General features: G+C 40.3%; 1 protein-coding gene across 2 annotated transcripts in view; it reads right to left on the bottom strand.

Annotated features, from left to right (window-relative positions):
* Positions 1–12079, bottom strand: part of LOC107290921 (contactin-4-like) — a 159511-nt gene extending 147432 nt beyond the window's left edge. For both annotated transcript variants that reach the window (XM_015819863.1, XM_015819864.1), the window contains exon 1: positions 11992–12079. In XM_015819863.1, the coding sequence (XP_015675349.1) occupies positions 11992–12028 (37 nt within the window). In that variant the 5' untranslated portion in view covers positions 12029–12079. The remainder of the gene's footprint in view (positions 1–11991) is intronic.
* Between the last annotated feature and the right edge of the window lie 1160 nt (positions 12080–13239).

The raw sequence follows: 13239 nt of genomic DNA, 5'->3' as shown, positions 1-13239 counted from the left end.
ACCACAAAAAACACAATTTTAGATGATTACCCATTCCATCTGCACCTGTCCTCCAAATATATTCACCTTAATATAGGATACGGCCTAACCCAATGTAATAGGAAGATGTGAATAATGCCTTCCTTCCCATTCTATTCATGGAAACCTCTACTGGATCAAACAATTTTCGTGAATGAAAAGGCAACATCAGATGTAACATCCAACCCTTGAGCTAAATGTCTCCAAAAGGTTAACTGAAAGTAATGGCACAATATTGAAATCACAATTAACATCGATTGACAGAGCTACATCTGCACCATGTCCTCTTTCTTTGTCCTTGCAATATACTGTTAATCTGCTTGGAATGCAAAATACAGGCAGTCCTCAACTTAGGACAATTGGGACCAAAATTTCCATTCTTACACAAGGCGGTTTACTGAGTTGTGCCCAATTTTATGACCTTTTTTTTTGCCATGGCTGTTAAGCAAATCTGACTCCCCCACTGCTTATTGGAAGATGGCTCGGAACGTTGCAAATGGTGATAAGATGAGCCCAGGATGCTGCAGCCTTTGTAAATACATGCCTAATTTTGATCATGTGACTGTGGGGATGCTTTGAAAGGCATACATGGGAGGACCGGTCATAAGTCACTTGTTTCCAATGCTGTTGTTGCTAAAGAAATGGTTGTTAATCGAGGACTACTGTTCTGTCCCAGCCTACGTGAGTCCTTGTTAAGCTCACAAGGAGAAAACCCTCTTCCAACAAGCAGGCTGGAACCGCAGGAAAAAAACAATCCTCTTTTATTATTCACAGATCTGAGTCAATGTCCAAGGCAAACAAACACAGTTCACAGAAACTCGATCCTCAACACAAACAGTTGCCTTCAGCAACCAACACCTCCCACACCTTCCCTTTTATTAAGCAGCCAAGGCATGGCTTCCTAATGCCTTCTCCTTTGCCTTTGGAGCCGCCCCATTGCATTCCTCTGTCTGACTCTCTTTTCTTGCCAGCGTTTACGTGCCTCCTGGATAGCTCCCAGCTGTGAGTCATCACTGTCCAACTCAGACTCCCAGCACAGCTGTGTCTCAGCCTGAGCGTGAGTAGAGGGGCCAGACTGTAAGTCTTGGAGCTCCTCAGAGCCTTCCTCTGACACTGATGTCACTCCAGGCCCCTCCTCCTCCTCTGATTCCTCAGACTCAGCTACCGGGTCCACTGGCTGGCAAGAAATCACAACAACTACCTATAGTGAAGTGACAATATATTCCTATCATTGTGAAAGAATCAAGGAGCCTGGTGGCATATTAGGTGTTACTAATGTGACAAAATGCCCAAACTGAGCCACCTACTTGAAATGTTATCTCTGCAGGTAGTAAAGAAAATTTGAAGAATAACATTTATAAGCCCAGGTATACATTGCACAAGTGGCTCAAGGGCCCAATTTAATACTTCATTTGCATACCACAAAATCTCTATCAAGAAAGCAACATAATTAATCACATCTTCTATATAATTTCATTGTTCCCAGGGACTCTGCAGAGTGGTGCTATTATTAAAATTTTGTTTCCATGAATGCTGTGTGAGTTACAAATGCCAGATGTCTTTTCTCTAGCTATCTATCAACTGGCAGCCCACCTGGCATCTAAAGGTAAAGTAGTAGATGTTTGCTGGAAAATCTGAAGTTTTCAAAGTTTTAGACAGTTATTAATGGAGAAAGTCTTTAGGTAGTTAATGCTCGTGTGGCAGAGTTTCAGACTTTTGTGCAAATCCCTAAGGACAGACATGGTGACAGATGTCTTGAAGACAGAGCAGCAGCCAGGCTAAACATTCAGATCATTTGACAATGTGACAAGTCAAGTTATTAAGAGGTAACAGCTGACAAGAAGCATACAAGGTCTGGAGAGTACACCCTAATATTTATCCACCTGCATATACATTTGGGGCTTATTAGCAAAGGAATAGGGAAGAAAGAACACAAGTGAAATAACGTAATCATCCTAGCTGAAGAAATCAAATGTTAACAGCACTCAAGCTATTATGAAGCAAAGGCAGTCACATTAAATTCTGATCCTGGATAATCAAAGAATGCAGCTGTTCCAGAGCCATAAGACAGAAAAGTCCACATTATGGTAAGCAAATGTTATAAAAGTCTTCTACCACAAGGTTAATAGTATGCAATCTAGGGTCCAGAAATTAGAAAATTGTTTGATGTTTTACGGCTCTTCCATTTACATTTCTAGTATACCTTTGAGCAAATATATTCAGAACTTAAGGGGTATATTCATTATTATGGCAAGTGCCTGCACAGCAATATGGCAGTCACACAATTATCCTTTGAGGAATGTAAAGCTGAAAACAAAAGGATCTCAGTTCAGTCAGACCTTCCTCAGAAAGTCTGCTCCCAGTCTGGCCATTCTCTCCCAAAAACAAAGCTTTTCCTATCTAAAGCAACAATGCAAGACATCTCTGATTGTATCTTTCATATTTCAGATGAACAATCTTCTATCTTTAGTGTTTTAGGCTGTGTTTGGTGATGGCTGAGGTGTTGCATCAGATCGCCCTCATGCAACCTATCCCTTCTCAGGGATCCCACCAATCCCTGTGATTTCTGGAGGATTTGAAAGAGATGAAATAAGAAAAGATATATATATAGAGAGAGCACTGCTGGTGCTCAACTAAGGACAAACATAACCAAACATGATTTACAGCCACTACTAAGACCTACCTGTTGGCAGTAAGGGTAGTGTAGTGTCAGTACTACTTGAACCTGTTGTACCTGAGGAAATCAACAGGGTCTTTAGGACTGTCAGATCAGTCACCTGCTTATAAACCAATGTTCCACTTGACTTGTGGAACTACACGCCCAGGGCGTGTAGTGTGAATGGGTTCTACAAGTGGTTAATTCTTCTTTGAGGGAGAGGGTTGTTTTTTTATCCCTTAAAGAGGATTTGGTTCTCAAGAAGCCATTGCTGGACCCCATCATACTGGACAATTTTCACCCAATATCTAGCCACACATTTTGGGGAAGGTAGTTGAGAACGTAGTTGTGCAACAGCTTCCTAAGGCCTTGGATGCAGTGGATTATCTGGATATTTTTCCAGTCAGGATTCAGGGCCCAGTGTGGGATGGAAACAGTATTGGTTATGCTTTTTGGTGATCTCTGACTTGGATAGGGTTGTAAATTTATGTGTATAGTAAGTCACCCAGAATTGCTTTGGTTTAGTGAGATTGGCAGCACAGAAATTTAATAAATGAATAAATCCATCACTAAATGATACAGTCATGTGATGTTACACTTTATAACCACATTGCTTATCTAAGGAAATTCCATTCCAATTGCTGTCATAATCTGAGGACTTCCTGTAGTAACATTTGGCCATTCAGGGACCACTGTCAGAGTTTAGCTTATTTTTATGTCTTTTGCTATTTTATAGACTTCTGGGAGGAAATTCTAGCTCCTTTCAGAAGAAACTATACTAGCTCTAAAAGTTGTTCTTAGATCTTTAATACTGACCCTGATTAAGAGAAATCCTCTATCTCACTTGAGGATTCCCAGAAATCCTCTTCAAATGGCTGACATTACTTCAAATAGTTTGGGATACTGTGCTATGGGTTCTAAGGGTAGTAAGAATTGCCCCAGAGAAAACTATTGTAACTACAATACAACATCAGGCACAACTACAACATTGAGGTGAGCTGTAAAATCAGCAAAGCGGGCCTAGAGTCAGAAACTGCAGAATTTCTTTCAAGATCCTATGGACCTGAGACAAACGTGGCAAGGTATTCAAGTAATTACTGATTATAAGGCAGATTCCCTGACATGTAAGGGTGACACAGACTCTCTAAACAAGCTAAATATGTTTTTTCAACTATGTGAGGTCACAAACAACATTCCAGCAAGGCAGGCTGTTCCCCTTCCTGATGAGCAGGTGCTCAGGTTTGATACAACTGCTGTTCAGAAGGTCCTGCGGAAAGTCAACACTCGGAAAGCTGTGGGTCCTGATAATATCCCTGGGCGAGTACTTAAGGAGTGTGCTGACCAGCTGGCCACTGTTCTCACAGACACCTTCAATTCTCATTGCATCAGGCCGTGGTTCCATCATGTTTTAAGACTGCAATCCATCATATTTTAAGACTGTACCAGTATAAAAAAAAACCTAAAATGACATGCCTTAATGATTATTGTCCAGTTGCACTCACTTCCATTATGGTAAAGTGTTTTGAGAGATTGGTAAAGGATTACATGGTTTCAAGCCTTCCCCCTATATTTGACTCATTACAGTTTGCCTATTGGAAGAACCGCTCTGTAGAAGATGCACTTTCTTGTGTGCTTCATCTTAGCTTAGCGCACCAGGAGGGGAAAAATACTCACGTGCGAATGCTGTTTGTGGATTTTAGTTCAGCATTCAACACAATCATCCCTCAGCATCTGGTGAACAAACTGGGCCTATTAGCTTTTAATACTCCTTTATCTAATTGGATACTTGATTTTCTTATTGATAGGCCCCAGGTTATGCAAACTGGAAAGAAAGTTTCCAATTCCATCTCCTTGAGTACAGGTTCTCCACAGGGCTGTGTCCTGAGTCTGCTACTGTTCATCTTGATGACCCATGAGTGCTGTGCCAAATCTGCTATGAATCATATTGTGAAGTATGCAGACAACACGGCAGTGGTGGGTCTTATCCGGGATGACAATGAAGATGCTTATAGGGAAGAGGTGAAGGCTCTGGTGGACTGGTGCAATAAAAGTAACCTGGTTCTAAATGTTGATAAAACAAAGGAGATCATTGTAGATTTCAGAAAGAGACGGCATAGTCATATTCCACTCAGTATCAAGGATGCAGCTGTAGAGGTGGTCAACAGCATTAAGTATCTGGAGGTGCAGATAATTAACAATCTGAATTGGTCTCTCCACATGTCATCCTTAGTGAAGCATGCAAACCAGCGTCTGCATTTCCTGTGTCGGATGAGGAGAGCACATATTTCTCCTTCTATCCTGGCCACTTTTTACAAAGGCATATTGAAAGCACTTTAACAAACTGCCTAACTGTCTGGTTTGGTGGCAGCAGTGCCTCAGATAGAAAGTCCATACAGAGAGTGGTAAGGACAGCAGAGAAGATTAATTTAATAATATTTAATTTAATACATTGACTTATATGCCGCCCTTCTCCCCACGGGACTCAGGGCGGCTCACAGCATATTAAAACAACATAGCACATTTCCACAATAAAAGCCAATTAAAACCAAATATTTGTAGCTGTGTCTCTTATTAAAAATCATTAAAAATTATCCCTATTTAAAATTCACCCTAGGTCAGTCCCGCTTGCTGAAAAAGCCATGTCTTGAGGGCGCGGCGGAAGGTTAGGAGATCCGGAATCGTCCGGATCTCGGGGGGTAGCTCGTTCCAGAGGGTGGGGGCACCCNNNCCCCATGTATAGAGCATTACAGTAGTCCAGGCGGGAGGTGACGAGGGCATGAGTGACTGTGCGCAAAGCGTCCCGGTCCAGAAAAGGGCGCAACTGGTAAATCAGGCGAACCTGATAAAACGCCCCCCTGGTCACGGCCGACAAATGATCTTCCAGTGTCAGCCGTGGATCCAGGAGGACACCCAAGTTGCGCGCCCTCGCTGCCTGGTATTCAGGATGCTGCTTATAAGCGCTATGTGCTTAGAGGTCAAAGCATTGTTAGAGACCCCACACATCCACTTTAGGTCTGTTTCTGTTGCTCCCCTCTGGGAAGATTTTCAAAGTATTTCTAGCAGGACTACCTGATTCTGTAATAGCTTTGTTCCCTATGCCATCCGTTTGGTAAACTCGTTTTTCTCGCCATGCACATGTATACATAACCCGAAATAGACTGTTGTTTCTCTGTGTCATATAATATATGTGGGTATATGCATCATTCTGTATTTATTTATGTTTGTCATATTTATGTAATGTATATCGGAGGTGGTGACCCTTTGAGAGCTGAATGCAACAAAATTTCATTTTAATGTATGCCAATGAGTGTACATTCAAAATGACAATAAAGTTATTATTCTAACAACAAGACCGAACGATGCACACAGAAAAAATACCTCACACATTAAATAACAACTCAATATATAAATATACATTTTTGATAGTTATGATGCTGGTACAGTTAAGCATTTTAGTGGGCTGCATTTGATTCCAAATATTAATATACAGTAGTTCTATCTTCACCCAGAATGCAAATTTAAAACATATTTAGATTTGCATATGGGGAAAAGAATCTAGAAAGGAGGTAAGGAACAAAGAGTAGGAACCCTAGAACGTATCACAAGCGCTAAAAAATGCACAGCCAAAATTAAGCAATTTTTGTTGTTGTTGTTGTTGTTGCAGTTTTAAATATGAAAATTGGGACTCTATCAGGTTCTGCTGGATTTTCTGCTCAATTCTTGTTGGGGGATATGCTGTAAGCATCCCAACATACCTTAACAGAGACAAATACTCTCTTGTCCTTAATAGCAGAATAATGCTTTTTCCCATGACATTCTCTGGAACAGATCAGGACCATTCATCTGCATGCTGTTTACCTACTTTATTTCTTATCCAATACAGCAGAGAGTTGGAACACATCCATTGATACAGATTTCAATATCTCATTGAACACAGGCCCCGTTTTTTCCTTTCACTTTAAAACCATTTCATTTTTGCTAAGTCAAGCAATTTTAGCACTAATTGCTTCTTTATCTATCTACAGACAAGGTTTTCCCTTTTTCTGAAATAACCCCACATTCCCTTGACAAAGCAGGTAGTCCTTGACTTACAACCACAATGGAGCCCAACATTTCTGCTGTTAAGAGAGACATTCGTTAAGTGATTTTTGTCCTATTTTACGACCTTTCTTGACACAGCTATTAAGTGAATCACTGCAGTTAATAAGTTAGTAATCCGGTTAAGTCAATCTGGCTTGCCCATTGACTTTACTTGTCAGGAGGTCACAAAAGGTGACCACATGACTTTGAGACACAGCAATGGTCATAAGTATGAGTCAGTTGCCAAGCATCTGAATTTTGATCACATGATCATGGGGATGCTACAAAGGTCATTAACTGTGAAAAATGGTCACATTTTTCAGTATTGTTGTAACTTGGAATGGTCACTAAACGAACTGTGGTAAATTGAGGACTACCTGTAATTTAAAATTTAAATCTCAAAGAAAATAAGGATTTTATAAACAATGTGGTTGCAGCATTTAATTAATTATATTTCCACAGAATAGTAGTGTTTTTATATTTTTGTGTTTCTTATGATACCTTTAATTCTGTACCCTGCCTGCAGTCTTATTTTATTATTTCATATTTTATTATGGTCAGCCAGATGTTTAGACTGGATCTGATTTTTTACCCACTTATCTAGAGCTATGAGGGCACAGAGGTTAGAATGTAATATTGCAGGTTAACTATGATGACTGCCAGGAGTTCAATCCTGACTGGCTCAAGGTCGACTCAGCCTTCCATCCTTCTGAGGTTGGTAAAATGAGGACCCAGACTGTTGGGGGCCATATGCTGACTCTGTAAACCACCCAGACAGTGCTGTACAGCACTGTGAAATAGTATATAAGTCTAAGTGCTATTGCTAGTCCTTCCCAAGGACCTGACACAGGCAAAGTTGCCTGATGGTATTAAATATATAGACATAGGATGTAAGTTTTTCCAAGTAAAGCTGCCTTTTGCAAATGACTGACAATATTCAGGTGATGCTCTAGGTCAGACATGTCAAACTCAACAACCGTGGGCCAGATCAGGCCTGCAATGGGTTTAGATATGGCCCGCAGGGCCATCTGGAGATGGTGAGGGGCCAGACACTGCCACTTCAGCCCCAACCCATCTCAACCCAGCTGGGCACTCTGCCTGGGTACACGTACAGGAGGCGATGAACACACAGAGAATAGTGGTGCCCAGCAGCAGCTGCAGCTCATTGGTCCCTCAGCTGCTCATTGGTTGGCAGCAACGGCTAGCTGGATATGAGCCTGGGGCGTCCAATAAACCATGCTTGGCCCCGCCCCACACGCACCACACTTGTGCACTTCGGGGCCCTCAGTCAGGCCACCCCCGCCCCGCTACCTGCCTTGCCTTGCCTCACCCTGTGCTCAGCCCTGCCCCACATGCAACGCATGTGCAATGCACATGCCATGCACTTGTGCACCTTGGGCCCCCACAGCCAGGCCATCCCCACCCACTATCTGCCTTGACTTGCCTTGCCCCACAGCAGTGGTACTGGTAGCAGTAGCAGCAGCAGCAGCCCTGTCCAGCAGGAGACCCACCACCCCTCCACTCTTCTCCAGCCCATGAAGTCTCCTGGCCAAGGAGAGCGAGCACAGTAGCAGCATCCTCAAGGAGGAGGTAAGCAGGGCTGGATGCCCCCTTGGGGAGGTGGGCTGGGGTGGGCTTGGCTGTGGGGCCCTGGTCTCCCCTTGATGGACAGGCTGGTCAGCCCACACCGGGCAGCCCACACCACCATCCGGGGGTCCTCTGCGTGGCCTGAGAGGGACAATGAGACTCCTCTGATGGATGAGGCTTTGGTGCTAGCCCTCGTCTTGCCTTCCTCCACTGGAGACCTCTGGATCCCCCCTCCACCCTTGCCTGGTATTGACCGGACTTAATTGTGAATACGTGCAGATGGCCCCGCTATCTCTGGCCATTTGCAGAACCATGAATGCAAGGTCATAAAAGGACAGCAAAGGAAACACCCAATATCCTAACCCACCTGGGAACATATGGTGTCTTAGGGAAACACCTAAACCACCCAAAAGGGAACATATGGTATCTTGGGGAAACACCCCAAAGGGCACATTTTTAGCTACTTCTACTTTCTTCCTTCTTATCTACAATGTGCCAGCCTTAAAGGGTGAAGTCTTTATCTTATGTGTCAGCTTTGCTGGGTGAATTGCTTATGTAATCAAAGAAAGTACATGAATATATACTTTGGGGCTTTTTCTCTCTTTTAGAGAAGCCCGCCTTTGTTCAGCTGAATAAAAACATAAAGCTTGAAGGTAACTTCTGGTTTCCTGTATTTTTTATCAAGCAAAACCCCAGAACCTGCATAGCACTGGCCCCTCACAGGTGCCCCTCAATGTGAGCGAAGTCCAGCTGGCCACGTTGAGCTGGTAATGCCCACCCAACCATGCCCACCTAGTCGGTTGTGACCACTCAGCCACGCCTATGCAGCCTACCGTCCTGGTCCTTTTAGGACAACCATAATGCAGCCCTCAATGAAACTGAGTTTGACACTGCTCTAGGTGTTTTGGGATTGAATCCAAGGTACCAATTACTATTGGTACTATTTTGCTTTCTTTTGCTACAGTCATTCTACTTCTATTTGCAGATCTTTGCATTTTGGCATCTTCTCCAATTCTTTTTCTTCTATTCTGTTGTCCACACTTTTTGGTCCTTTTTATCAGGAATTGTTATGTCTGCGGTGTTACATAGCAGGTGCCTGTCTGTTTGAATTCTAAAATCCCAAAGCACTTTAAATTCTTTATTTTCTATTATTTTATCTATTTTTTGATCCCACCAGTTCTTGCTTGCAGGCAAATGGTATTTCTTATTATTATCATATTATTTCTGCCACTAGTAGGGCAACATTATAGAGAAGGCAGAAAAAAAAGATATCACCACTTCATGTTTGTGCCACAGTTAGATGTAAGAAGATATGGTCAGATTGTGCATACAATGTGGAGACAGTTAAATGTCTAATTCAGTGTTTTTCCTTTCTGAAAAGATTGATACTTATCTCACAACTGCCAGGCCATGTCAGGGGGAAAAAATCAGGCTCATTGTGCTGGTGTTACTGAGTTATCATCAGTATGAATAAATTTACACTTAATATTTCTTCCTGCAACACTTAAACAGCAGTAACAACAACAGCCCAGGCACAAGCTCAATTTACACTGCACAGCTTTTCACTACAAAAATAGAAAGTCATTTTGCTACCACAAGAACCCCGCAAGAACCAAAAACTCCCAACTTTCTTTCACCAGTGGAGAAATCTGCTTTCTTCCTATTTACAATGATGTTTTTAGTTGCAGCACAGTAACATCTCTATGTATGTAGAGGAAAAACTTTCCTCACCTGCCAATAGGCCAATAATTTATGTTAGTCATGTACATTTTGTACATAAATCTTATCTATCTATCTATCTATCTATCTATCTATCTATCTATCTATCTATCTATCTATCTATCTATCTATCTGTCTGTCTCTCTGTCTGTCTGTCTGTCTGTCTGTCTGTCTATCCTTATAAGTTACCCCTGTAACAAAGAATCTCAGTCATATTTGGAAGAAAATATTATTAAATCAAATATCCCTAATCTTCCAAAATAGCATTTGACAATGGTACAAAAATATTTATCAACTTCACAAGGTAAGGAGTATTATGTGAGGTTATCTACCATGACTTTTGAAAATATAAAATTATTAATTTTTGTATGATTAAGGTAGATCTGGTAAGTTGTAAGTCTTGACACAAAAATGTTTAAATTACTTGATTAGGGAATGCAATTTTCTATTAACCTAGATCTGTAGCTTCTGATTCTATGTCAAATACTTTTAACTGTTATGTTAAAAGATATAATAGATACTATTATCCTTCAATGCTGATTTAAAAAAAATATTGTTCATCAAAGACCTTAGGAGACACTCATTTCAGAAAAGCATTATTATTGTTGTTATTGTTATTATTATTACAGTAGTATAATAAAGAACCTATATAATGGAGAAACCAATAGAGCAGGAGTAACTTCCAATTTCCTGCTGGCTTCCCCATTGAATTTTCTTGTGCAAAGCTGTCAAGGAGCATCAGAAATCCTTCCTTCCATCCTCCCTCCCTCCCCTCCTCCCCCCTCCCTCCCTCCCTCCTGCTCATTTTATCCTCTGTTCTTTTTGCCACCTACCCCTATGCAGACTCATTTTTAAAACTGCTTCTAATTCTTCTGAAGTGTGTTTTTGGAGCAACTTTATCGGTGATTCTGGCTCCAATTACAAAGCAAGGTTTGGTAAGTATCCTGACTCCCCACAAGGGGAATGAACCATTTTATACAATGTAAGATTATAAGTTTGTCAGAATAAGATTTTTTTTAAAAAAAAAAATGTATTAATGAATCTGTATTTAAGATTCAAAGTAACATTAAATAATATTAAATTATAGTTTTTATTCATCATTGTACATACTTTTATGAACTAAAGCTATTGGGATATGATTTCCTCATATAGAAAACTGCAGGTCAAAAAGATTAGAAACGGGGACAGTTTTTTCCGTTGTGCCATCACTCTGCTGAACACCTAATTTTCACAGTCTATTTACCTATGTTGTATGACTGTAATTTTATTATTTATCCTTATTAACTTCTTCACTTCCACCTCATTGGTATTGTTATTGTTGTTGTAATAATAATAATAATAATAATAATAATAATAATAATAAAGTTATTATTATCTTCATCATTATTCTGCTGCTTTGCATGTACACTGAAAGCTTCTGCACTGGAGACAAATTCCTTGTGTATCTAATTACACTTGGCCAAATAAATAGTAATGGTCAAAATGCTAGAAATGTGAATTGGTATTATTTCATAGCATCACCTAATAAAATTAAAGGTTTGTACTCCTAAGAATAGTGCATTTATCATGATTTAATAGCTGGACTCATATAATGTAATAAAACACAATGTTTACATTCATATAACACACTATGCTCATACAAATAATGCACATTATTGCACTAACAATCTGGTTTATACAACAAGTTAAGATGCCTGCTGAGATCTGCCAACATTTGAATCCAAAACTTCTCAACCTTATTCTACTGTAGTCTACGTATTATCTGCACTGAACCAATGTCAATATGAGATGATTTATAGATAAGTAAAGCTTATTCCTTTAAATAAGCCTTAACTGCACATGATTAATATGCAGAATTAATGTATGAATTTACACGCTTTGCTTTTTGAAAAGCCTGAACAGTTTAGATCCAAAACAATTTGGTTCCTCACCTCCAGAATGTGGTGGTGGTCCACAAAGCAGCACCATTCCTTGTCCTTGTCGGACTGAAACTGTACTCCTCGTCCTGGTTTTGAAATTTTCAAGATCTGTTAGGAACAGACAAATAAAAATATGATTACATGTTATTACAATCAGTTTCAAACTAAGAAGGGCAGAATATTGTTTACACTGAATTATATCTGTATGCAATGTGGGAGTAGGTCATCTTTCCAGAAAGGTATCCTCTAATCCAGAGTCCTCTCTCTGATCAATTTGGAAAGCATAGTCTTTGTTTATTTCCATCTGTTTCTGTGGTAAACAGTTTTGTTGTGGATATGTTTCTGTTTTTAAATATGTTGTGAGCCGCCCTGAGTCCCGTCGGGAGAAGGGCGGGATATAAATCAAAATAAAGTAAAGTAAAGTAAAGTTTTGTGCCTCATTTGATCACCAGGTTTAAAGTATTTTGTAAAGATATGTTTTGATGGGTTCTTGAAGACATCATGTTTAATTCTTTCAGGAAATCCAGAATTACAGTATTCCCAATGCACTGCTATTAGAAATGTTTCAGTATTTTCTAAATTTTTCTGTTCTTTTCCAGACTACAGTACTTTGCACAAAATTAATTTGAGATATCCCCTTCTCATTGGGCTTGATTTGTAATAACAGATTGTTATTTCTTTGTTTTCAGTTGTTGAATATTTGCAACAGGTAAAACATCTTCTCTTCCAGTGGTCTGGCATCTGCTGGCTTTGGTTGCTTTCTCAATAGTTGTCTTGGAACTCCAAAAGCTAATGTGATCCTTGTTGACCCAGGTGATTACTAATGCGGTATGAGTTTCTGTTAATTGTCATCTTACCATATTATTTCTGAGAGAGATATTCTTCGTCCAACTCCTCAGATGAGACCTGTCAAGTACAAACTTCTGACATAGCTGCCATCTTTTTCAGAGCACACAGGCTGCACAAAAAGGTAGCACCTCACTGCGGATAATAATATTGACACACTAGGTACCATACCAAAAATCTTGGACAGCGCTTAGAAAATCTATGCATTGACAAAATTTTCATCTGTCAATTGAAAAAGCCACAGTGCTTAGATATGTATATAGATATATGCTGACATATTATGAAATCCTAGGTTCTTGAAAAAAACCTGATAGGTATGAAGGCCAACACCAGCTAAAGGACCGACAGGTATAATGTCATATTTTTGTGGACAACAGGTGGATAAAAATTCCAAATTCAGTCTAAACGTCTGGG

The sequence above is a fragment of the Protobothrops mucrosquamatus genome, unplaced genomic scaffold (assembly GCF_001527695.2).
Source record: "Protobothrops mucrosquamatus isolate PMUCROS unplaced genomic scaffold, P.Mucros_1.0 scaffold1006, whole genome shotgun sequence".
Taxonomy (NCBI): Eukaryota; Metazoa; Chordata; class Lepidosauria; order Squamata; family Viperidae; genus Protobothrops; species Protobothrops mucrosquamatus.
The sequence above is the reverse complement of the archived record's forward strand: the minus strand, read 5'-3'. Positions and strand labels throughout refer to the sequence as shown.